At 43.9% G+C, this 27838-nt stretch overlaps 1 protein-coding gene across 1 annotated transcript in view; it reads left to right on the forward strand.

Annotated features, from left to right (window-relative positions):
• LOC121287539 (solute carrier family 12 member 5-like) overlaps nucleotides 1-27838 on the forward strand; it is a 426506-nt gene that overhangs the window by 147366 nt on the left and 251302 nt on the right. The window contains exon 4 of the mRNA XM_041205472.1: nucleotides 5218-5364. Within this exon, the coding sequence (XP_041061406.1) occupies nucleotides 5218-5364 (147 nt within the window). The remainder of the gene's footprint in view (nucleotides 1-5217; nucleotides 5365-27838) is intronic.

The raw sequence follows: 27838 nt of genomic DNA on the forward strand, positions 1-27838 counted from the left end.
GCCTCCGGGATGCTTGTTATTACTGCCAGAATGTAGTGGCTACAGGGTTCTCTCACTCTCTCTGTGTGCTCTCAGCACTTTTAAGGTGGGGCTGGCCCCCATCTATTCAGCATCTGTGACCACTGATGCTGCGCTCCAGCTCCTGAAGGGCTCAGGTGCTAAAGGAAGACAAAGCAACAGATGCTTCTAAAGTTTCATGGCTGTGTCTCTATGATATGACCTTGATCACGGAATGCAAGCAAGCTGCCCTACAGGAGTCAGACGTTCTCAGTGGCTGTGTAAAAATTTATAGAATGTCCTCACTGCATGTCGTCATCATTCCCTTGAAATCAAGCAACAATTATGCCCTCAACTGCATCCTGATCACAGGAGCATTCTCACAGAGAGTATTCACGCTGTAATAAGCCAGACTGGAGTCAAACATTCACAAATACTATGCGAGGATCTATGGGGTCACCTCACTGCATGTCATCATCATCCTCCACAAATCTGGCAGCTATGTGGGCCTCCCAAGCGCGTCTGCCTCATTGAGCCAGTGCGAGGGCCTCATCCCCGTCATCGTCGCCTCCGAGGATTGCCTCAGCCTCATCCCCGTCAGCGACCCCCTCATCAGAGGAGACGTGAATCTTCTCCTCAGCCAGCTCATCTCCCCGTTGGAGCACCAGGTTGTAAAGGGCGCAGCAGATGACAACGATGCATGACACCCTCTGTGGACTGTTTTGCAGGGCTCCACCAGACCCACGCACTGAAACACCTCTTTCAGCATCCCGATGGTTTGCTCCATCAAGTTGCAAGTTGCAGCATGAGCCTCATTATAGGATCACACTGCTGCAGTCTGAGGCAGCCGCACGGGTGTCATCAGCCATGGCCTCTGCAGATAGCCCTTGTCTCCGAGGAGCCTTCCTTGCAAGTTCTGTGGACCCTGGAAGACTCCAGAAATCTGTGACCGAATGAGGATGTAGGAGGCATGCACACTTCCTGGAAACTGTGCACACACCTGCAGGATGCGTTTCTGGTGGTTGCACACCAGCTGCACATTCAACAAATGGAAGCCCTTGTGGTTGATGTAGTTCACCATGTGTTGCTACGGAGATCTGAGTGCCACATGAGTGCTGTCAATCGCACCCTGCATCTGTGGGAAACCTGAGATCAAGGCAAATCCAATCGCTCTTGCATCCTGTCTGTCCTGGTCCCGGGTGAAATGCACAAAGTTGTGTGCCCTCGCAAAGGTGGCATCCATGACCTCATGGATGCATTTGTAGGTGGTGTAGGGGGTAGTGGTGTGTGTGTCAGCTTCACCCCTGACTTCTGAGCAGTCCGAATCGCTCCCACTCCCTGGGTTCTAGACCTTGGACTTATTCGGGGGTTGTGATAAAGTACAGCAGACAATTGGTTTTGGTGCAAGAAAAGAAAACTGGGTTTATTGAAGTCACAAATGAACTTATAGCATTCGAATTACACTGAGATTATACAGACTTACAAAGTACACTTAGTTAAGAATGGGGAACACATGGCATAAGGAAGGAAAAATCATGCTACTAATCCCTTTACCCTTGTCCCACCCCCAAAATCTAACTAAATTGAACTAGGAGAGGTCAGGGATCATGCTCACCAACAGGGTTCCTTGACGGTTCGAAGTCCAGCCAGGTAAGCTGGTTGCAGTTTTGGGGTACGCTCTTTGTGCCCTCTGGGATCTGCTGTCCCCACCTGGCCCTGGTCTGTGGAATCTGCGAAGGTTCTTCAGTTGAGTGGAGGGCGCGGTTGTGGGTGGTCGATCTTCGTGAGGGGCTGCAATTGCTTGTTGTCTTCGGTTGAGCCTGCCACCCCGTGCCCCTTGCCGTGATGTTGCCTGCGGGCCTGCAAACCTCCAGATCTCCTTCCTCCACTTGGCTCAGCTCCCTGATTAAACTCTGCTTCAACTGCTCCAAAACTGCTCATCCTCCAGATCTGCCCACCTCCTTCGTAACTGGTGGCCCAGTTATACTGTTTTTCGAATTTCTCTATTTGAAACCAAATCAAGGTAAGTTCTTTGTCTGATTTGGGCTTCTTCAAGTGATTGTTGTCTCGTTTTTAATGGGCTCACATGATGTTTACCATTGTCTTCCTGTCCCTGTACTAGTCTTGAACTGAAAGCCATTGTATATGTGGAGTATTGATGGGTTCGCATCATTGCATTGATTGTGCCTTCCTGCCATAGTAGTTAGTAGCGATTATTTATGCAAGATTTTGATGGGCTTCAGTTTCGTGTAAGATGAAGTCTTTCTCTGGGTTGATTGTTTTAAAGGGAAGAATGCCTATTCTGTCTCCCCTCGTTGTCTGGTTTCAGGCAACAATCCACACTGCACTCAACAAGCCTGGGCATGTCCAGTCCCAGGCCTTCATTGGCCTAGCTTCCTGTCTGCAGGGTTCTACACTTAACTCAGCAGTTGGGTCCTCAGCCATAAAATTCATTTCCTTGTTGATGATATGAAAAATGTGGGAATTTTGAGAACCCTTCAGTGGAAGCTTGAGAGATCCCACAGAGGTCACCCGTGGAGCCCTGAAAGGAGCCACTGGCATAGACATTGAGCGCCACGGGCACTTTCATAGCCACTGGTAGTGGATGCCCTCCATGTCCCCTTGGCGCCAAATCCTGCAGTAGCTGGCAGATGTGAGATACCAGTTCCCTAGACATTCGCAGTCTTTGGTGACACTGGTTCTCAGTCATCTGCAGGAATGAAAGGTGGCATCTATAGACCCTGCGCTGCATGGCCCTGTTATCTTGTGCCATGAGGAGACTGGTCCAAATCGGAATGCTGACGTAGCAAGAGGCTGCGAGTGCCTCTAGTAGTGACTGCTACATGGCCAGCTTTAGTGAGGAGATTGTACAACGTCTGCAGTCCACAAAATTGCTCATGAATTTGCAGTATGTGCTGGGGACAGGGGGGCTGGGGTGGTGGGAGCTCTGGAGAACTTGATGGCACTTTGATGTCTCTGCATTGCTTGAGTGGGCAGATAAGCTCACTCATGTCAATGTGGCTGCACCTGAACAATCTGAGTTGCAGAGGAATGGTCACTTTTTACAGGTTTCCCAAATGTGTGGCCACTTCCCTCGCCCACCCTACCCCCCCACCCCGAAGGCTTATGTGCTATATTCAACGGCAGGGCTGCCCTTGCCCACCGGGCACACCGTTCGTGCCCCCCTGCCACCAGTCACCTCAACAGCAAGGCTGCACTTGCCCCCCACCCCGTCTTGCCCCCGCCCCCTCCAGCTCCTCCCCCTCACGCTCAAAAGTTGTCCCTGAGGCAGGGTGGCACTTAATTCTGACCCCCAGCGCCTCTGAAGCCTGCAAAGCAACAGATGATGCTGGCGAGCTCTGCAGAACGTTGCTGTTCACTAACCTCCAGTTCACCCAAAGTGAAGGCTGCCAAGTGCACATCACCTCAGTGCTGCTGTGAAGCACGTCAGCATGCTTTCCCGCCGACGTGGATGGATGATCCAGCAGGGGGGGGGACAAGTGCCTGGCGGGATGGCCTGATAATGATATACTGATGTATTACAATGAGGTGCCTGACAAAACCAAAGGCGGGAAATGCAGCTGCCGTTGGCGGGCTGAGAGGACAATCGGGACTCACCTTTCTGCCATATCGTGCCATATTGTCTGCTCATGCCACGTATCATGCCTGCCACCAGCAGACATGGAAAATTCCACCCTTTGATTCTGTTGAACATTATTTCTTTTGTATGCCATTTGTGTTTTTATTTTGTAACTTTTATTCAACAAGCATCTTAAAACCACTTGCAGGGCATTACATTACGTGAGATGTTCCGCTTGAAAGAGTTAATGTCTTTATCATCAATATGCGCAGTTGAAACAAGTTCCCTGGAGCACCCTGAATTAATCATGACTTCATCTCTACTGATAGTCTGTTTCCTCCAGTGGGAATGCTCTGTGTTCCTCCTTCCTGACTGCATTTCCCTTTGATGTGATCATCATTATCAGTTGCACAGGTCATAACGAACAAAAAGTAGATCATAGGAAGAATGCTGGAGCTAATCCTGGCCTTTTTTGAGAAGTTGCCTTGATGGTGGTGCTCAGTTTTGAAGTAGCTGATGCTTGCAGAAGTTGAATGTATGTTGCAGAACAGTGATTTTTCCATCACTTTCTCTGTAATAATGTAGAATTGGAGAAATAAGAAACAGTTAAGGGTGAAGGGTAGAAGAACAGCTCTGGTCAATGAAGTTCTCCTCGGGGGTGCATGGCATATGTTTTGAAATTGTCATTGAGATTTCAATAGCAAATAGCAGTGTACCATGAAATTTTCATACATAGTCAACTCGAACTGTGGAAAGTAGTCAATTACATAATTAAAGCTTTTGAGGTAGAAATTTGTCACGTCCAATTTTGGTTGCATAACTGATGTCATGTTTCCAACACATGTCTGAACCTGGAGGCCTGATGATGGACAAAAATTGCCACAGCCTCCAGAGGCAGATCTTCATTTTGCCTGGAAGCCATTTGGGCTGGCTGGTTTGCTGGCAATGGAATGCATGAAAGTTCATGGAGGGGAGGTACCCTTCAGCTGCTGCTGGTTCCACATGGACGTAAATATAAAGAGCTTAACTCCCCATTTCTTTAGCAGCCGCCGACGACCACTGGTTGGGCAGCTGTGGATCTAGAAAAGTAGCAACATCTTGTTCAGTACAGGCCCTGAATGTTCTTAAGGAATTTAACAAATGAGCCATTGAAACGGATGCAAGTCCCTCACTTCAAGTCAAGCCCATGCTCAGTTCAGGCAGCCACCTTGACAACCTAAAAAGATGGCCTTAATAAACTTAGCAGTGACCAGAATGCCTGAGAGATTGGCTGCCGCTCATTACATCTCTAAATTCATCATTGATGTACACAGTGTACAACCATAAGTGGAATTTCTGCCTATTTTTTCTTCCAAATTAATGCTGCACTTGAATAGAACATTTTAAACCACATGATTCTCTGGTAAAATGTTGGTGGTTATAGGCTTGCTGCTGATGATGGGAACAATCTAAGTTGAATGAATTCTGAATATTAGACAAGAAATGTATCACACAGCTTTAAAGTATTTATGTGCAAGTTTCCCCTGATGTCTTGATACTAATGCCATAATTAAACTGGATTGTTTTGACAGATTTTAATTCATTGAAACTTCAGATCGGAGGCTGTTTTAATTTTTTCACTAACTTTTCTTTCTTTGCAGGCTACACGGATGGGTACAATCATGGGAGTCTACTTTCCCTGCCTGCAGAATATTTTTGGAGTCATATTGTTCTTACGCCTGACATGGGTTGTGGGGGTTGGTGGAATCATGGAATCTTTCTTCATCGTCATGTTGTGCTGCTCCTGTGTAAGTAACAATTCCATCCCAACTTGCTCATCTGAGAGATTTCTTTAATGCCTAACAGAGCACTGCACAAAGTGGATACTTTTCAGGCTCAGCTTGGCTTCCAAGTCATAATGGCAGAAGTGTGAACAAGACAATCCAAGCATTTTATAGCCTCAGTAGAAGGATAAAACACGGTGTTTCACTCTTCTCCCACCTGCCCTAAAGAAAGGGAAAAGCCACAAATGGAAAGAAGAGCTGGCAATAATGTGTCAGGGTTGTGATAGGACACAGTGAATGAATAAACAGAACAATGTTGTTGCAATTTCTGTCTAATTATTCAAGGCATATACTGAATTACTGTTAATTCCAGCTGTATAACATAGGAATGTACAGGATTGGAGAACACCATTACAGTCCCTCTGGCCTGTCCTAGTTCAGTCAACTAATGGATAGCTGGCATTCTAGATACATGTGAAAAAAAAATGAAAACTGCAGTTTCCCTTATGACTTACTTGGTGAATACACTGTCCAGTTGAGTTGAATTATACAGACCAGAATCAATGCCCACCAATGCTTGTACAATCTGATCATAACCATGATGGTGACTGAGCTCTTCCACAACTGGAACTTTCTGACCATCCTCATTGTCTAGGTTTACACTTGAACAAAAGCTATTTGGGCAAAGCACCAAAAAGCATGGACAGAAATTTTTGCCTGTGGCCGGGCATGCGCCTGACCCGATTGGGAGTAAAATAGTGCGCAGTGACGTAGGCGAGCGTCCTGACTTCATTGCACACTCTCGCGATCTTTTGGTTGGTGGGCGCGCATGAGAGTCGGCAGCGCGCCCACTGACAATTAAGAGGCATTAAGGCCATTAAACAAGTAATTAATTTGTATCTTCCATCGCCCACTCAGCCGTTCGGTTGGCGAGTGGACAAATCAGCCAGATGGCCTTTGCATTATTTTACAAAGCCTCGTCCATGGGTGGGATGAGTTTTCCAACAGTAAATTAAATAACAATAAAAAATTTTAACATCATTTTTAACATGTCCTTCTTCATGTGACTGAGTCACATGTGGGGAAATGTTTATATCATTTGTAAGGTCTTTATTTTTCATTTTAAAATTCTTCAGCTCCCTGAGGCAGCTTTGTGCCTTCAGGGAGCTTTCAATGCGTGCTTCCCCATGCATGCGCAGACTTCAGCGCTCATCCTCCTTCTGCCCTCACCCTGGCAATGCTAAAGCTCTCATTTCATGCTGGCTAACCATTAATTGGCCAGCCAGCGTGAAATCAAGGTCATAGTCTGATCGCAGGCAGAAATCCATTTTGTGGCCATTCTGGGCCCGCCCAGCAAAGGGAAATCCTGCCCCCTGTAGCACTTATGGAATTGTGCCCAGGTGTGAAGCTTGACGGAGCAGCAAAAAAAGAAATTCCAGACCATATTATTGAACATCTTCTAATGAATAAAGATAGAGAAATTAAGGTAGAATTTACTCCAAGCCTCATGTACACCCTTGGCTCGAACTGCTACTGCTAACCACACCACCATTGGCAGTTTGCCACATAATAAAAACAATATGGTGACCATCAGGTAAGTTTGGGGAAAATGGTTAGATTGGGCAACAGGTGGAAAAGGGAGCATGGCAAGGGAAATCTCCCGAACTGTGGAGTCAAAGGATGTCTGGTTACTTAAAAAACTTACTCCTATCTGATGGCCATAGGACCTGCCAAAAAATTCTGAGTGAGTCAGGTCTGCCCCTCCTCCAGATTTGTACAAGGATCCTTTTAGACGTATTAGGCTCCTCATTGACTTACGGCTCAATGCTTGTTTAAGGCGACTGCCTGAGTTGCTTGGTCTCCCAGTCCTCATTTATTTTCATTTCAACAATTCAGCATTTCCATTCAATTAGATAATTGTAAAATTATTTTTAAAATTTCATACTTAATTTAGAACCCTGCCACTGTTGCCCATTGAATAAGCCAGAAAGAGGAGTTTTATCTCCCTCCTTTGGACAGAAACTAGATGCAACGGGAGTTAAGCTCCAAGCTGTACACAGCGCTCTTTGACAGCCCTATGACTATTCTAATGCTTTCATCATCCTCCCACATCCACTCAGAAATCCATATTTGACCTTTTTTTCCTTGCAAACAACACCCCACCTCCAATCTTTCTTCCCACCCAAAATTCTCTGAACGTGTTGTCGCCGCCAAAATCTATACCCATGTTTCCTGTAACTCCATATTTGAATCTCTTGAATCAAGCTTCTGTCCCTGCTAGAAAACTGAAAAGGTCCAATTCAAAGTCATAAATGACATCCTCTGTGACCTCTGTGTCCTCTGTGATTGTGACTGTGGTGCACCTGCTCCTAATCCTTCTCTCTGCAGCCTTTGACATGATTGACAATGCCATCGTCCTCCAGTGTCTCTCCTCCATTACTCAACGGATTGGCACTGTCCTCACCTGGTTCCACTCTTGCCCATCTGATCATTGCCAGAGCATATCCAGCACTGGCTTCCCTTCCTGCCAGAACACCATCAACTGGAGCCCCACAAGTATGTATTCTTGGTTCCCTTCTCTTCTTCAACCACATGTTGTGCATCATCAGAAAGCATGGTATTAGATTCCAGAAGGACAACAATGAAACCCAGTGCTACCTCTCCAAAACATGTCCAGTACCTTTGAGACAGCTGAAGAGGAATTTGGAAAAGGACGGAAGAAATCCAGTTGTGGTCCATGTTGGAACCAAGTGGGCACAGGGACGAGATCCTGCAAAGGGAGAATCAAGAATTTGGAGCTAAATTAAAAAGTGGGACTTTAAAGGTAATAATCTCTGGATTATTACCTAGGCCACATGCAAATTGGCATAGAGACAGGTCAGGAGAATTAACACATGGCTAAAGAGCTGGTGTGGGAAAGAGGGTTTCATTTTCATGGACTACTGAGTCCTGAATCTTCTGGTCAGCATGCAGGGGCAGGCTCCGCTCGCCGACACGTAAAATGACACGTGGTGACATCGAGCATGTGTCCTGATGTCACCGTGTGTCATTCAGATCTTCAGTTAAGCAGGTGCACACCTGAGTCGGCTGCATGCCTCCCGAACTGTCAAAGGCCCATTAAGGCCACTTAGATACCAATTAAAAGTATTAACATAGCTGCCCGTCCAACCTTAAGGTTGGTGGGCAGACAAAGAGCCCTAGCAGCCTTTGCATTTATCATGAAACCTCATCCATGGGCGGGATGAGGTTTCATGAAGGCTTTATAAATCAAATGAAAATTTTTATTAAGGATCAGTGACATGTCCCAGCTTATGTGACACTGTCACATGAGGGGGCATGTCTGAATTTTTTTTTCCTTTATTTCAAATAATAATAATTAAACTCCTTGAGGCAGATCTGTGCCTCAGGGAGATTTCTGCACTCTTTTGCGTGCATGCGCAAAAGAGCGCAGGCCCCGACTCAGCCTCCTCCCCCCGCCCGCACAGGGAGCGCTCAACGCTTCTGGGTGTGCGTCACACTGGGCAGGTCTTAATTGGCCTGCCCACGTAAAATGGCGATTCGCAGTCGATCGCGGGTGACGATTGGCTGCACGCCTGCCCACTCCCGCTCAGCCCCCTCGATGGGGAGAAAATTCTCCCCTAAGTTCAGTTCAGGGACAAGAAGGAACTATACCAATGCAAGAGGTTCCACTTGAATCAGAGTGAGACCAGTGTCCTAGTGCAAATTGAGGTAACAAAGGCTTTAAATTAGTAAAATGAGGGAGGTTTCTGCAAAAAATGAATCAAGCTAAATATAAAAACGACAGGAAAGGAAAGTATGGTCATGGTATAAATAGAGTTTTGGAACGGGAGCATATAAAGATTGGTAAAAAGTAAAGTGAGAGGAACGGCAATTAAAAATGAGTTAAACTGTCTGTAAAGCAATGGACATGGTATATGCAATAAATCAGGGAAACTGGAGTCAGCGATACATGATGAGGGACAGATGTAGGATTACTGAGACATGGCTATAGAAAATCAGCGCTGGGAATTAAATGTTGCCGGCATTAAAAAATATACTTATGAGAGATGATATAATGGCAATAGATAAAAGTGATGCAGCTATTGGTGGGCAGAAATAGAATCCATGCAGATAGAGTTAAAAGACAATAAAGGGCCACTCACTCTAAAACAATCGCTTAATAGCAGAAGGGAGGTGGAGGAAGAAACAAGCATACAAATTAGGAAAATGAATAAAAAAGATAGAATAATATTCAAAGCGGATTTCACCTATCCTGAAATTAATTAGCCAGAAATCATTGGTTAACGGGTTAAGGGAATGGAGAGTTCCTATAATGTTTTCAAGACTCCTTTCCAACCCAATATGTAAGAAGCCCAACAAGGGAGGATTTGCTACTGAATCGAGGAATGAACTAGAGCAGATAAGAGGAGTAAAAGCAGAGGAACATCTAGACAATAGTTACCATAATATTGTACACTGTAATAATTGAGAAGAACAGTACATAACAAAGATCAAGGTAATAGGTTGGAGAAAAGTAGATTTTGAGGGTCTGAGAAAGCAACTTTGGAAAGTGAAATAGACAACTATATTGGGAGACAACAATGTAGAATAGCAGTGGGAAACATTTTAAATGATGTTCAACAGAGTCCAGGAAAAATATATTCCACTAAAAGACAAACTAAACATTAAACAGATGCCATGAGCAGGATTCTCAATCACTCATGGGGCGAGGTCAGGTGCGCGCATGCTCTGAAAATAGTGCACTTAGATGGCATGACAGTCTTCCGATGCCTGCATGACGCGCTGGAATTTTAAAGGGAGGGTGGGGTGGGGGTTTGTGCTGCAACCTGCATGCTTCCTATTAAAATGCTGCTTAAGCTTGTTGAAAAGCTTCTTAACAGTCGGGAGAGGGATAGAATCAAATTTTCAATGTTAATACTGGAAAGATTGAACAGCCTGGGAGCACAGCCAAGAGCCATTATTCATTGTGACTGCAGATGACAAAGGATAGTCAAATTCAGGTGCTGATGCAGCGCCACATGTTGCCATCTTGTGAGCTGAGAAGATTGAGGTCTTGAGAAGCGAGTGTTTGGGTACTTGTATAGGCCATGAGGCTGCTAGTTGTTGGCCCTCCTCCTGCTCCATTCCTCCAGGCAATGGCAAGCCTCATTATGGCTGCTATTTACTTTTTAAAATCACCCTCCAGCGCGAGTTCCTGCCTCCTCCCTGCACCTGCCACCCCTAATTGGAACATGTCTCTAGGCAAATTAGGGCCTTTCTCATTGAAAATCATATTGCTTGACTGATACTAATTTGGTGCAGGCTCATGACACAGACTGGAATGAAAATTCAGGCCCTGAATGAATAAACTATAAGGGAAAAATTGAGAGGAAGGAAAGGGACATACACTGAGCACGTGGAAAGTACATGGAAAAGCATGACGAGAAATTGGAAGATTAAATTAGAAATGGCACACCACATTTAAAATAAAAAGAGGAGAAATATTAGATAAACTAATTAAAATGAAAGAGGATAAAGCCCCTGATCTGGATGAATTGTACCCACAAATTTTAAAAGAATGTTGAGAAATGAATGCAGAGACAGCAGGTGGAATCATCCGTGCCCGCTGGCGTTGGGCATGATCGGTGGCGTGAGCAGACAATATGGCGAGAAGGCCAAAACTTGGTCTGACAACATGGTGAAACCAGTTTGCGATTGTCTGCTCAGCCCGTGGATGGCGGGCTGCATTCCTTGCCATCAGACGTTGGGGATCTCATTGGACTCCAGCAGCATACTAGTATCAGGCCAGCCCACCGGACTGGATCGTCAGCCCACTTCAGCGGGAAAACACATCGGTGCAGAACATGTCATGACATGTGTGACATGTAGAAGTCAGGATTTACTGTCAGGGCCTTGCTCACATCACGGACCTCCGAGTTGCAGAAGATGCTGGAACCCGACAGCACTGGCGCACTGAAGGAATATCCACGGCATGCCGGGTGGATTCTCATGGACCTAGCTCACGGAATGTGCAAAATCACCGTTGATGCTCACAATGGATGAAGGTCAAGGGAGTGGGAGAGAAAGATCTAGGATCAACTGGGAGAGAAGAGCTGTTGGCTGAGTGAAAATGAGAAGGAGGGAATAAAGGTGCCGGGAGGGGTGAGGTTGGGGAGGGAATGAAGGTGTCAGGGGAGTGAGGATGGGAGGGGGTAATGAAGGTGTTAGGGGAGTGAAGTTGGGAGGAAGGAGGGAGTACAGGTGAAGAAGGGATAATAGGGGAGAAGGTGGCAACTGGGGAGCTAGGTGTAAGGAGGATGGAAGGTTTAAGGGAACGAGTTCGGAGGGGGGGAAGAAGTGCTGAGCGGGCAAGGTGTCCAGGGGGAGGAAGGAGTGCAGAGAAAGGAGGGGATTCAGGGGGAGGAAGGAGTTTGGAGAGGGTAGGGAGTCCAGGGGGAGGAAGGAATGCGGAGAAGGGAGGAAGTAAGGGTGGAGGAAAAAGTGAAGCTGGAGGAAGAAGTAAGGGTGGTGGAAGGAGTCAGGAGGGGGAGAAGGACTAAGGGTGGTGGAAGAAGTAAGGGTGTCTGAGGAAGTCAGGAAGGGAGAAGAACTAAGTGGCGAGGAGCCTGGGGGTGTGGCGGGAGGACTAAGGGAGAGAGAAGGGGTTCTGGGGGTGGGAGGTGGGTTCCGGGGGGAAGGGGGAAGGGGGAAGAGCTTCCATAGTGGGGGAGGGGGTCCAGATGCAGGAAAGCGTTCGGGGGATGGGGGAAGGGATCTGGAGGGATTATATCTAGGTGAACATGCAAGGGACAGTTCTGATGGGTCCATGACTGCTACCTGGGGTGCAAACTGAGAGTAGGCATGGTATGAGGGAAGGAGCAGAATGACCGAGGGCAGAGTGAGGCGGTAGATTGGGAGAGTGAGAGTTCGACGGTAGCGGTAGTAGGGACGACGAGTGTGGTTAGTGGAGGCAGACATCGACTCTGGGGGTGGGAAGGAAGAGGTGGGGGAGGTGAATGTGGATGGGGGTGGGATTTTTGGGAAGGAAGGGAATGTGCACATTCATCTGGATATACATAAATTTTTATTTTTCTTTCATTTAATAGCGGAAACCTCACCCCAGCCTTGGATGAGGTTTCATGAAAAATGCAAAGTCCACCTGGCTGTAAGGCTGGACAGACCATGAAAAATTGGAGACAATTACCTTAAGTGGCCTCTTAATTGTGAGCTTCCGACTTTTGTGCGCATCTGGCGACCGAAATATTGCGCAAACACAGGATAATGTTGGGACGTTTGCCCGACATCATTTCGTGCGATTTCACGTCCAGTTGGGTCGGGTGCACACTCGCCTGCCAAGCTAAAAATTCTGCCCCTTCAGTAAGGTACCGCAGAATAGGCTAATGAATGAGTTCAAATCTTGCAGAGCCAGAATGGATAGCTAACTTGTGACAAGACACAAAACAGAGGGGTAAAGTGTAACTATTCAAAGTGGCAGAAGGTGGAAAGTAGGATCCAGATATAAATGGTGCAATAATTTATTTTGAAAAACAGCAAGGGAGTTCTCACCCAACATCACTCAAACAAATTATCTAGTCATTATCACACTGCTGTTTGTGGGATCTGGCTGCCACATTTCCTACATTACAACAGTGACTACATTTCAAAAGTACTTTGTCAGTTGTAAAGCACTTTGGGGCATCCATGTCTTGTGAATTCAGGTGCCAAGACAAATTATTTGACACTGTGAGATTAAAATTTCATCTTCTTCAAACATGGGAATTATTTTCTCTTTTTTTAGTTAAGGTTATCTTGAACAGTGGGTACCAACCATTTGAAAGACACTTCAGTATTACTTTCTCTGGCTGAGTTTGCTCTTGCTGTATTCTCACCGTGAATGGTGCTTGTGAGGAAGGTGAAAACACTATTCCTCCATCTGGATTGAATGAATCATGTTTCTTTTATTCTCCATGCCATCCTAAATATAGAATCCTTTACTGCTAGACAAGGCATTGGGTCAGTTGGTGGTGCTGTAATTTGGAATCTGCTGCTGCCTGCTGTTGTGTTGATAGCTGCCCAAAATATGATAGAGAAGTCCAGCTCTCCTGGTAGCTAAGTGTTCTACTGGAGCATGTAGACCTGATAGGTTGCAGGGTATTTCTCTGCTAAATTATATAATTCACAATTGGATTGAATATGCTCAGGGAGGATATCTACAGATTACACCCTGACCCCACCAGTACAGGAACTATTACTGACCCTTGGGATATTTGAACCTCTCACTCTCGCCAGGAATTTCCTCAAGGGGGTCCTCCAAAGCAGGAGTGTTGTAAGGATTTTGCAGGCTGGCTAACAACTAACTTTGAGCCACATGAACACTCCTGTGGCCACCATGTTCACTAAACTTGAACCCAGAGCCTTCACTCAGGGGCAAAAGTGCTACCAGCTGAGCTGCAAGGCCATCCTGTTCCTGTAGTAATATTTTATTTGCAGTGTAATATGGACAAGTGTTTATCAAAAGTTGGGGTTCCCCAGATCATCATGGACCAAATACTTGATAACATAGAGCCTCCAGGACTATATAATATTTAAAATCCATGTCCAATTAACTTCCATACATTTCAAGTTGCTGACTGTGAACAAGTCAAATATTACAATGCTGGTCTCAATATAATTGGGCTGGAATTTTTAATGCACATTGCAATCGAACCTGGTGAGCCGAAACTCTCTCATCATTCCTGTCCCATGGTCAAATTGCCTTAAAAAAGATCATGATGGAAAGCAGAAACAATTCCAATCTCTTATTTACCATCAATCACTTTCTCTAATTTCTTTGCACTGCATTCCAACTTCATGTCAAACTGAAGTATACTGGTGATTAAGCAAGTGATTAAGAAGGCTATTGGAATATTGACGCTTATTGCAAGGAGAATGGAAAAGTAGGGAAGTTTTACTGCAGCTGTACAGTACCTTGGTGTGTCCATATCTGGAATACCACAGAGAGCTTTGGTCTCCTTATTGGAAAAATTGGGTTAGAAGCAGTTCAGAAAAGGTTCACTTGACTCATTCCTGGCCTATACCCATTGAAGTTTAGAAGAATAAGAGGCGATCTTACTGAGATGTATAAGATCCTGAGGGGACTTGACAGGGTGGATACTGGGAGGATGTTTCCTCTTGTTGGGGAGACTAGAACTAGGAGACACAGTTTAGGATAAGATGGAGATGAGGAGAAATCTTTTCTCTCTGAAGGTCATTAGTTTGTCTGTAAAATGCCTTATAGGCAATTAAGTACCTTTTTTGAAGTGTAGCCACAGTTGTAATGTAAGAATTGTGGCAGTTAATTCGTGCACAGCAAGATCCCACAATCAGCAATGTGATAATGAGCAAGTGATGTGTTTTTTTTAAATTAAGTTGGTTGAGGGTTAAATATCGGTCAGAATACTGTGAAAAATTCCACTCCTTTTCTTCAAAGTAGTGTCATAGTATAGTTACTAAGGAAGTTAAACAGGGCTGTATGCCAATGCCAGCCCTCTTTAGTATTTTTCTCTCTGCCAAGCTCTCCAGTGCCTTCCATGATAGTGAACCTGGCATCAAAATTAAATATCTTCCCCAGAAAGCAGTGGAGGCTGAGTTAAGGAATGTATTCAAGGCTGAATTAAATAGATTATTGATAGACAAGATAGTCCAGGGTTACTGGGGGGTAGACAAGAGAGTGGAGTTGACACCACAACCAGATCAGCCATGATCTTATGGAATGGCAGTGCAGGCTCAAAGGGCCAAGTAGCCTCCTCCTGCTCCTAAATCCTAAATTCCGGTGTTCCTGTGGAAGAGTAAATTTTATGGAGCTCCAAGCAGGCATGGCATCATTCAATCAGAACATGGATCGGATAACCCAGTTATTTTGGGAAATTTGTACAACGCAAGATCCTACAAACAACAGTGTGATGATAATCCATTTTAGTGATGCTGAGAGTTAATTATTGTCTGGGGAGGACTCCCGTGCTTTTCTTCAAAATAGTGCCATGGCATCTTTTATATCCACTTGAGATGACAAGACCTCAGGTTTAATATTATAGACAGGAGTGCTACTAAATGAACCACAGCTAATACCTGTTGCCATGTAAACATGCATAATCTTTTCCACTACTCTGATCCTTCCACACACATTGCTTCCTGCATACAACACTGGGCCTGCACCAGGTCAAGGCCCTAAATGGCATTCTGTTTGATTGTCAGTGTGGCTTGCTGTCATTCCTCTTCTTCCTGTTATGATATGGCAGGTGATATGTGCCAGGAGGACCAAATCCATAAGGGAAATTTAGCCATGCTATCACAATGGCTTTGCAATTTGTATTTATTAAGAGATGATTTGTGCACTGGATTCAAAAGTAATGAGTCCGCTAACACCTTTAGTGATTTTAAAAATTAAATTAGAACATTTATTAACAAAATAAAATAATTTAAACATATACCTAAGATTACAGCTACTTGATATTATAACAAATCCCAAAATTCCTAATTAACCTGACTCCCAGCTATACTTCCCATTTAAAGCAACAGTCCAAAATAGATTTTAAGGCAATCCGGCAAGGTTACCACAGCACCCCCTCAACAGTGGATCACTAAAAGCTTATAACACAACTTTAGTTACTGGAACAGCACTCCTTCTGCAAAAGTGGCTAGAAGCTTTTCCCCAAGGCTGTTTCATATGGCATACCTTTCAAGATTATACACCGTCACACCCACATAGCCTTCCATCCTTCTTTCTATATGTTTCTCTCTCCTTGATGTATAAAATCCCATTGTTCTATATGTCTTTGGAAATTTACTTTTCCCATAATATAAAATTATTTCATGTCATCAATATGGCCTTTTTCCTTTTGGGAAAAATAAACATAATAACCTTGCCCAATTTATCTTGTTAGTTGTAAACATCCTACCATCCTTTTGAAAATCAAACAACTCCCCACTTAACTTAAAATGCAAATTTCATTCACACCTTATCTACTGACAATTATACTCTAGTTCACTTATTATCATTTCAAATACAATTTTTACACCTAACTCTTATGATAATTTCAACTTTGCAGTCTATCTGACTCTAATTCAATTTGATCAGCCACCCACCGAACCACACATAAGCCTACCTTATAATATCCCACAATACTGTTAAGAAAAATATAATAGTTTTTTGACACCTCCATCCTTATGGAAAAATGAACTATCATAATTTTAAGATAACTTCTTTTCTCAACCCATCTTACATTACTTACTATATTTATCTACATGCACAAACTATTACTATACCAAGTGTGTGTATTAACATAACAATATATCCAAATCCTTTGCATCAACAGAAATCATTTCAGTCCAGTGTCCACATTTTAAATGTTCAATTTCCTTTGAGCTTTAAACTCTCATCAATGTGCCTGCAATTAGATTTTCTTATCCAGCCACAAATAGAATCTGTAAATTAAGTGGTTGCAGTAATAAGTTCCGTCTGACCAGTCTTGCACTTTGGTCTTGAAATTTGGCCAGGAATTTTAAATGATTGTGATCTGTATAAATAATTGCCTCTGATAATTGCTTGCAACATAAACCTTGAAATGCTGCAATGCCAACACGAGTGCTAGAGTCTTCTTTTCGAAAGTTGAATATCTTCTCTGATGTACATCCAGCTTGCGTGAAAAATATCCTACCAGCTTCTCAATTCCAATTTCATCCTCCTGTAACAATACAACACTAATACCTACGTCACTTGCATCAATTGCCAACTTAAACTGCTCGACATAATTAGGCACTACCAAAACTGTTGCTGCAGTCAACACTTTTTAAATTATCAAATGCATTTTGACATTCCTGTGTCCATTGAAACTTCTTGCCTTTTTTTCAGCAGTTCAATCAATGGAGCAACCACACTACTAAAATTTGGTACAAACTTCAGTTAAACCCACTTTCATGTCCAGAAATCTGAAAACTTCTCGCTTTGTTGTAGGCACTGGAAAATCCACGATGGTTTTTACCTTCACATCTTTCAGAACCACCTTACCATGTCCAATGGTATGGCCTAGATATGTATCTTCTGCTTTTACAAATTCATGCTTAGCCAAGTTCACCACCAAATTAGCTTCTTGCAGCTGATCAAATAGTTCTTTCAGATGTTGTAAATGCTCCTCCCACATTTGACTGAAAACTACCAAGTTGTCAATATAAACAGCACAATTGCTCAGCCCTGCAATTACTTTGTTTGTCAGTCTCTGAAATGTTGCTGGTGCATTTTTCATACCAAATAGCATATCTTTAAATTGATATAGTCCCTCTGGTGTCACAAAAGCTCTTTTGCTCCCTCTGATAATGGTACTTGCCAATATCCTCTCCACAAGCCAATCTTTGTGATAAACTTTGATTGTCCCACTTTTGCAATGCAGTCTTCCACTGTGAATGGGATATGGATCCACTTTTGTCACTGTTTATTTTTCGATAATCCACACAGTCTTTATGCCTTATCCACTTTCAGTACCATCACAATAGGCGAACTCCAATTATTGCAACTAGATTCAATGATATCATTTTGAAGCTTGAATTCAATTTCTTTCTGTACTTGCAATAATTTTACTGGATTAAGGATGTTGCCTTATTGATACTGGATCACCCACATCTACATCACGTGTAGCTAAATTTGACTTCCCCAATTTATTCCCACAAATAGTTTTGTGTGATTGCAATAGCTTTTCCAAATCACTTTGAAACATGTCTGGAAGGTAACTTAATATTACATTTACATTTTTAAGTACCCCCTCATTGTCTAATTTGGTTAGAGGAAAATCAATTTCAGAACATTTCATTTCTACCTCTTTCTTTTTATCTACCATCACTAATGCCTCCTTTTGGTTATCTTCCCTGTCAAAGTACTTTTAAAGCATATTTAAATGACATACCCTTTGCTTCTTTCTTCTATCTGGTGTACTTATTAAATGATTTACTTCACTCAGTTTCTCCTCAATCCTGTAAGGTCCACTAAACCTTGCCTTTAATGATTCACCCAATACTGGTAACAAAACTAACACTTTCTCCCCAGCAACAAAATTATAAGCTGTGGGTCTCTTATCTGCCTTGGCCTTCATCACCTGCTGTGATATCTTGAAATATTCTTTGGCTAACTCAGATGCTATGCTCTATCTTTCTCTGAATTTTGTCACGTAAGCCAGGAGAGCAGTTTCCGAATTCTGATCCACTAACTTCTTCTGATCAACTTAAGCGGTCCCCTTAATTCATTCCCTTCAACCGTCGCTTCCTGTACAATCTTTACAGAAACAGATCCAGCTAATTGAATATCTGCATCTTTTCCCTGTCTTTTAAATTCTTCCTCTTCCTGTTTCAACCTGTGAGTTTGCGATCTGGAAACAATCTGGGATGTTCTTCCTGCAACACCTCTGTTGAATGCGCCTCCAGAAGCTGCTTGACTACAGTAGGCATCACCAACACCTGTGACCCAGCTATATCATTACCTAAAATAAATTGAACCCCTGCAATGGGAAATGTTTCCACTACTCCAACAATCACCTCACCTGTTTTCAACTTAATCTTTAAATTTATTTTCCACAGTGAAATAGGTTTAGCATCTCCATGAATTCCACTTATTACCGCTCTTTCCTGCAATACTCCCTCTGGACAACAAATATGACTATCCCATAACATTAAGGATTGCCTAGCATCTGTCTACCTGAAAATTTTAATATCCTTGCCTGCTCCACCCTACTACATATGGAAAGACTTTCCCTTCACTTACAAATTCTTTAAACATTTTTGTAACCTGTCCTTTAACACTCCCTTGGGTAAATTATGAACACATTCCCACTTCTTTACCTATTACTGATTCTTCCTGCTTCAGTTATACACAAACCACTGGCTTTTTCTGACTCTGGATCTCAGTACTCTTATTTTCAGAATTTTTGTGCATTCCAATTACTGCAATAGGTTTTTCCAGTAGCCTCCAACACATAGATTTTCTGTGCCCCATCTTATTACAATGAAAACACCTCAGTTTTCATGTGTCACTTCTACCCTCAACACCTTCCTTTTTGGTCTGAAGAAATACTTCCTGAAAATTTCCAACTGCTCCTTCTCTTGCTTGACTAACTACGTGCTGTCACCCTTCCACTTTCTATCCTTCTCTGATTTAAAAGGTTGATGAACAAAAGGTTTAGATCTATGAACTAACTCATAATCATCAGCTATCTCTGCTGCTTGCCTAGCCATTTTAACCCTCTGTTCCTCCACATGAGTTCCCACTACCGAAGGAAATGAACCTTTAAATTCTTCCAAAAGAATTAATTATCTAGGAGCTGCATATGTTGTCTCTACCTTTAATGCCTGTATCCACTGGTCAAAACTACTTTGTCTTATTCTCCCAAACTCAATATAAGTCTAACCAGGCTATTTCCTTATATTCCTAAATTTCCTCCTGTGCGCCTTAGCATGACATAAATTTAATGCTGTAACAAAAGTCTCTTGACATAACAGAAATAAAATGGTAAAAATACTGTGGATGTTGGAAATCTGAAACAAAAATAAAAATTGCTGGAAAAACTCAGCAGGTCTGACAGCATCTCGTGGAGAGGAAGACAGAATTAACATTTCAAGTCAGTATGACTTCATCAAAACTAAAGAGAAATAGAAATGTGGTGAAATATAAGCTGTTTAAGGGAGGTTGGACAGGTGAAGCTGGATAGAGGAAATAAAATGGTGTCGCACTGCAAACACAATCAGAAGGAACTCATAGGGGGGCTCATGAACCCAGTGTGTGCCTAAGGTGCCTTCATTTTACGTTTGTGGGTGCTACGTCTTTGTGGTGCTCCCTCGCTGGCACTGGCATCTGAGACAGCCTGCTCTCCCTGCTGTCCTATTGACCTCGATGACCTTGGCAGACATCCTCTGACCTGTCGAGCCTATGCTTGCCCCGTCTGGGAGGGAGCTGCCAGCTCTGCAGCTGGCATCTCCCCAGTTGTCGCAGCCTCATTGGGTACTGCGGTCACTGGCAGAGGGGCGGAGGAGCTGCTGCCCTCATCCGGAGCACCCTGAGAGGCACCCGCAGAGGCGAAAGGCAGCGGCTCCGCCAACAAGAGGTCTGTTCGGTCCTTCCTGCTCACCGTAGATGGATGGGCACCAAGGTGGGATACCTGGTGCCCAAACCACCGCCCACACATGCACTGACCACATGAGGTCAATACCCCTGTGAGGGATTGCAGGTCCGAGTGCAACACCAGGAACCCCTGATCCTGTCTTTGAAGCTGCCTCTCCATGAGAGTCGCTACTCTCTCCATGGAGGAAGCTTGGCACTCAGTCATGAGGCTCAATGCATCAGCTATGGTCTGCGTAGACTCCTCCACCACTGACACCAAGCCAAGCACAGCCTTGTGTGTCTCCACCGCATGGTCCCACACACCTGGCCGCATCTCATGAGTTGGCTGCATCGTCGACGACTCCAGAGGCTCATCATTAGTGACGGACAGAGCATGTGCCTGGGCCCCTGCAGTCCTCCGACTGATGGTGCCATCGGCACTTTCTGTCTCCCTCAGCATCTCCAGCAACTGTGAAGTGCCCTCACCGCTGTGACCCGGGACAATAGCCCAAGATATGATGCCCACCGTGGTGCCAGTATCTATGCTGTTGCCTGCCTGGCAGAGATGGTGTGACACTTCTGATGGTGCAACTTCATGCCCCTCAGGTGTCAGAAGGAGCCCCTGCTGCTCCGGGTCCTGGCCCTGCTTTGCTGATGCTGAAAGGAAGAATAAGGACATTCGATCAATTAGCCTGCGGGCAACGTCAATGTACATGCCTGTCCCCTGGATCATCATGCGCTCATCATTCCACAACCAATAGGCAAGCCATGTTGGTCACATCACTCACTCAACAATCAGCACTGCCATGGCTGTTGGGAGACTACTGGTGATGTGAGTGCTGGCCATACATACCTGCCCGTGGAACCCCAGCCTCTCCGGCTCCAGTGGACCTGGGCGTGTAGCACCTTTCCAGGTCGAGGGTCTCCTGCTGAAAACAGCTAAGCAACAAAACCTGGCCTAGCCCATAACCAGTCCTTAGCCGCACAGCAGTGTTGTGAGAATTCTTCTGGAAATGAAAAATTCCATTGATAAATGACACTTGTACCATCAACCTCCTGGCGGCTGGCCCACCCCAAGCCCAGCTGGCCATTGCAGGGGTCCAATGCATCCTTCCCCCGCTGCTGGCCAGCACTCTCACAAATATGGCAGGTGCGTCGTTCCCCACTACCTCCCCCTTGGCCACATGCTGCCTTCATCACATTTGGGAGCACACAGTTTAACCTGCCGTGGCAAGGAGACATAATGACGTGGAGTGCAGAGGGCAAAGATCCATCTGTGCCACACCAATTTGAACACCCTCTCCCACCATGTCATCACCCTGACTTCGACATGTCGTGGAATTTGACCAGTGCGCCTACAAGTAGCTCCTCCAGGCTGCCCCCACCACAGTCATGTGGGTGTCAGTCTGCCACATGCTGCAGGTGCAGAACCCATCTCATCACCACCCTCTCAGGCTGATGAATGCATGGGAAATATCTGCTGGGAAGCCCAGCTAAGGGCACATGCCGTCAATGATCATTGCACTCAGGCCACTCAGACATGGGTGGGCACCGGAGAGGAGAAGCTTACATGATGGATGAAGTGAACAGTGCCAACATGCTACTCACCCTTCCCACGCACAGCAGATCGTTGAAGCGCTTGCAGCACTGGGTCCATGAGCGCCACACCACTTCTTGGGAGCTCATGACCTCCGCTACTTCCTCCAAAGCACACTTGCTCAAATGGGAGGGCCTCCTCCTCCCATCCTCAGGGACGAGCACCTCCTGCCATGCTGCCACCTCCTCGAGGAGGGCAGCAAGGAACTCTTAAAAAAACCTGAGTGCACATTGACCACCCGCTCCACCCTCCTGCATGGCCAGCCTGGATCTGCTTTGGCCCCGACCTCTGGCCATGTACAACTGCAGCTTGGCCTTTAAACAGGCCACCGGCCGCGATTTGACCCGGGGTTGATTGCTGATCTGCCTCCGCCAGCCCACTCCCACCATCCCAGGGAATCACCAAACACATTGAGTGGTCCTTAATTGGCCTGTCCACATAAAATGGCGGCGCAGTCCCGATCGCCGGTGGCAATTGGGTCTGTGACCGCCTGCGCCCATTCCTGCCCGACGTGGGGAAAATTCCCCCCATTACCATTTCAAATACCCTTTTTACACCTAACTTTTATGATAATTTCAACCTCGCAGTCTATCTGACTCTAATTCAATTAAATCAGCCACCTGCAGAATTACACATAAGCCTACCTTATAATATCCCACAATACTATTGAGAAAAATAGGATAGTTTTGTGACATACCTTGATTTATGCAAAACCTTTGATGCTGATCATTTTATTCTCTTTTAACATCTTTCCTTTCCACCAATCTCTGCTGTGCTGCTCTCTGCTGGTTCTGCTTATTCCTGCCACACTAAATACCTTACATTACTTCCAGCACCTTCTCCTGCTTCTGGTATATCCTAAGACTTCATCCCCTCCCCTTCATGATATTTTTGCTAACTATTCTGCAATATTCTTCCCTAGTTCCTTTGGCCTTCTGCCTCCCCTCCTACAGCCTTGTCAAACTCTTTGCTTTCAATACACCTTACCTCCCACTCTTTTTTTCGATTCCTGTTTTCCCTTCTGCCTGGAATCTACTGTCTAGCTTTTGCTTTCTTGATGCACTTTGATTTTTATCTCTGCCCATGCAGACACCAGTAGAAATGTAAATTGCTGTTGCTGTGAGCATTGCTATTGCTTTAGGTTGGTTTTAACAATACAAAATGCATTATATATTTATTGCTGTCAAGTGTACAGAATTTATGGGAAATCAGTTATATTAGAAACAGGACAGCACAAAGAGACTGAACATCAAAATCACTTCTATCTGCAATTCACAATATTCAATGATATTGTGGCGAGATGCAGCAACTATAAATTGTTTTCTCTATCGCTGGCTGGAACTCTTCATGTTCCCAGTAAAATAAAGTTATTTGAGAGGTGGAAGAAATCCAATTCCTCTTCTGTTGACAGCTGAACCACATTGTCTCTTTCACTTTATCTTTAGTTGATCACATTTGAATTTACGAGAATCAGTTCTTGGAATACCCTTCATTTTACTAATTTTACTTATTCTGCTGCTGGTTAATAGCTGGCAAGCAACCAATGGCCACAAATTATTATTGTTAGACAGGCCACTGACCCTAAATCATTAAATAATGGTATGCAAAAGTATTACTTAACACTGTTTCTCCCATTTTATTTTCCTCTCATTTAATCCCTTTCCCTCCAGCACTGTGACTCATCCTCATAAAGCTGGGTTAATTAAGGAGTCTATGCTGTGACCTTCTCCTTGGCCAATGCCAGTTACAATTTTTGATAAATCTAGTGGGACACTTGCAAAAAAAATGTTGGAGTTCATTTAACAGCCAACCAGATATTTTAAATATTTGATAAAGCAGAATACAATGGTGTGAAGTACAATACTTTGTACACAATCAGAGGAAATTGTAGGCTATGTTCACATTTTATAGAAATTAACACAATAGAACACTAATAAAACAAGACATCAATCTCGGTATTAATCCTGGCATCTGCCTGTCAGTGACTTCTCGCTAAAACTCTGTCAAAGATAGAGGGCAGATGCAGAGGTCACCTCATTTAAAAAGGTTCAAGCAGGCGTTTGTGGCACTAGGGCTGAAACTTAGGTGTCCACCCGCCAGAGGAGTCCAGATTGTGGCAAGTTTTCCAGATACTTATTCTATATATATATTATATATATATTATATATGTAATATATATATTAGAGTCCAGGATTCTCTTAAGGTTAACATGCAGGTTGAGTCGATAGTTAGGAAGGCAAATGCAGTGTTGGCATTTATTTCGAGAGGACTAGAATATAAAAGCAGAGATGTGCTGCTGAGGCTTTATAAGGCTCTGGTCAGACCACATTTAGAATATTGTGAGCAATTTTGGGCCCCATATCTCAGGAAGGATGTGCTGGCCCTGGAGAGGGTCCAGAGGAGGTTCACGAGAATGATCCCAGGAATGAAAGGCTTAACATATGAGGAACGTTTGAAAACTCTGGGTCTATACTCGATGGAGTTTAGAAGGATGAGGGGGGATCTGATTGAAACTTACAGAATACTGAAAGGCCTGGATAGAGTGGACGTGGGGAAGATGTTTCCATTAGTAGGAGAGACTAGGACCCAAGGGCACGGCCTCAGAGTAAAGGGAAGGCCTTTTAGAACAGAGATGAGGAGAAATTTCTTTAGCCAGAGAGTGGTGAATCTATGGAATTCATTGCCACAGAAGGCTGTGGAGGCCAGGTCATTGAGTGTATTTAAGACCGAGATAGATAGGTTCTTGATTGGTAAGGGGATCAAAGGTTACAGGGAGAAGGCGGGAGAATGGGGTTGAGAAACTTATCAGCCATGATTGAATGGCGGAGCAGACTCGATGGGCCGAATGGCCTAATTTCTGCTCCTATGTCTTATGGTCTTATACATCCCCCAGCCTACCATTCTTCCCTCATGCCTGGCTGTGGCCATGTACCTTCTGATGCAGGGGGACATTTTTTGAGCCAAGTAGAGGTTCCACCCCCAATTAAGCTTATGCAGGGAAAGCTGGAGATCACCATTTCCAGCTTGTGGCCTGATTTGCCACATTTCCATCAAACTCCCTCTGAATCTATGGTGAGAATAGGTATTTATTCATGGTTCAGAATCTGTCTCCTGTATTACTCAGCAGTATTGATATTAGACAAGGCCCAGAAGAAAAGGTTTATGAGGTATTTGGATGTGGAGCTCAGACATTCCAAGTAGAATCTGTCCATTCTTGGTGAATGACCAACAGAATAAGATAATATTTACTGGAGACTCAACTTTGGGCAGAAAACCCTCTGATGAGGCAACCTGCCACCGATAGAATCAGCAAGAATGAATTACAAATCCACCATGGCAAGGATAATCCTGTAATTAACTGGAACAATGAAGGAGAGAATGAAATAACTGCACCTTATGCATGCACTGCAAATCTGTAGATATTAGAGGAAGTAATTATTGTATTGTCTAAATAACTAAGAATATGATATAGAGGAAGAAATAATGAGCAAATTCACTCATAATTTACTGTTTTGTTGAATGATAGATAAATATTATTACAAATATTATGCTGTGCATTCTGTATCTTTCAGTATCAGTGAAGTGTGAAATAATTTGTTTTTTGTCAATCGGACAATATAATGCTTCAGTAAATTTGATATACTATATGAGAACATAAGAAATAGAAGCAGGAGTAGGCCATACAACCCCTCAAACTTGCTCCACTCTTCAATAACATCATGGTTGATTGTTTACCCCAGCTCCAATTTCTCACTCTATCCATGTATCCTTTGATGCTATTTTTATCCAAAACTCTCTCCATCTCAGTCTTGAATATGCACAATGAATAATCATCCACAGCCTCTGTGCTAGAGAATTCTTAAGCTTCACAACTCTCTGAGTGAAGAAACTTCTCCCTAACTTCGTGCTAAATGGTTGACCTCTTATCCTGAGACTATGATCCCCTGCTCTTCTAAACGCCAAAGAATGCAGGCCCTTTCTACTCAATCTCTCCTCATAAAGCAAACCCCTAGTCCCAGGAACCAATCCAATGAACCATTGTTTCAACCCCTTCCTTAGGTAAGGAAACCAAAACTTAGCACAGCACTCCAAGTGTAGTCACACTAAAACCCTATATAATTGCAGCAGGACCTCCTCTCCAATTGCTTGCAATAAAGGGTAGCATACTGGTTTCCTAGATCATAATGTTGAGGATCCCAACAAGGGAACACACTATTTTGGATCTAGTGTTGTGCAGTGAGAAAAGGATTAATTAATAACCTTGTAAGTAAAGGGGCCTCTAGGAAACAGTGACCATAATATGATGGAATTTTACATTGAGTTTGAAAGTGATTTAACTAAATCCAAAACTGGAGTCTTAACTCTAAACAAAGTCAGCTATGTAGTTTTGAGGTAACTAATATGTTATTGGTTAAGGCAGATTGGAAAATTATATTAAAAGATATTATCACTGACAAGCAATGGCTAGCATTTAAAGAATGAATACATAACTTGCAACAAGCAAACATTCATTTAAAGCACAAAAACCACACAGAAAATGTGGTCCAACCATAGCAACCAAGAGGAGTTTAAGATAGTATTAGATCAAAGGCAGAGGCTCATAATATTGAGAAACTTAAGATTCAGCAAAGGAGGACCAAGAAAGTAATAAGGAAAGCTAAAAGTGTATGTGAAGGTAGACTAAGAAGAGACATAGGCTAGAATCTTCAGATCGGCGTGCGGGGGTGGGCCTGTGTCCCGACATCACTGCATGTCATTCAGATCTTCAGTTAGATGGATGCGCAGCCAACTCCGGTGTGCGCCCGCCGAACTGTCAAAGGCCTATTAAGGCCATTTAAATATCAATTAAAATAATTAACAGAGCTGCCCATCCAACCTTAAGGTTGGCAGGCAGGCGAAGAGCTTAGGCGGCCTTTGCATTTATCACGAAACCTCATCCACGAGCAGGATGAGGTTTCATGAAGGTTTTTAAACATTATTAAAAATTTTAAATAAAATTCATAGACATGTCCCAGCTCATGTGACACTGTCACATGAGGGGACATGTCTTAATTTTTTTTTCTTTACTTAAATTTTTCAAAATCAAACTAATCACCCTGAAGCAGCTCTGTGCCTCAGGAAGATTTCTGTGCTGTTTCATGTGCATGTGCGAAAGAGCGCAGGCCCTGACTCTCCCTCCTCCACCCGCCTGCACAGGGTGCGCTCTGCACTTCTGGGTGTGAATCACGCTGGGCAGGCCTTAATTGGCCCGCCTGCGCCGATGCCCTCTCCCACTCAGTCCCCCCAATAGGGAGAAAATTCTCCCCATAAAAAACATTTCTTTCGGTATGCAAACAAGAAGAGATTATTGAAAGTTAACTTGGGCCCATTAGAGGAAAAGAAGGTGAAATTTCATGCAGAATAAGGAAATGGCAGGGACATTAAACACGAACTTTGAATCTGACCTCATGGTGGAAAACACAAAGAAAGTGCAGAAATAATGTGGAATCAAGGATCTAGTGAGAATGAGGAACTTAAAGAATTCAGTTAAAGTAAAGAAACAGTACAGGAGAAACTAAAGAGTTCTAGCGACAGAACTCAGAGGCTTTTAAAAGAGTCAGCTGTCAAGATAATGGATGCATTAGTTTTAATCTTCCAGAATTCCTTAGATTCTAGAACAGTTCCCAAGGGTTGACAGGTAACAAACATAACATAACCTCACTAGTTAAGAAAGGAGGAAGAGAGAAAATGAGAAACTACAGGCTTGTTAACCTAATATCAGTAGTATGCAAAATACTAGAATC

The sequence above is a fragment of the Carcharodon carcharias genome, chromosome 14 (assembly GCF_017639515.1).
Source record: "Carcharodon carcharias isolate sCarCar2 chromosome 14, sCarCar2.pri, whole genome shotgun sequence".
Taxonomy (NCBI): Eukaryota; Metazoa; Chordata; class Chondrichthyes; order Lamniformes; family Lamnidae; genus Carcharodon; species Carcharodon carcharias.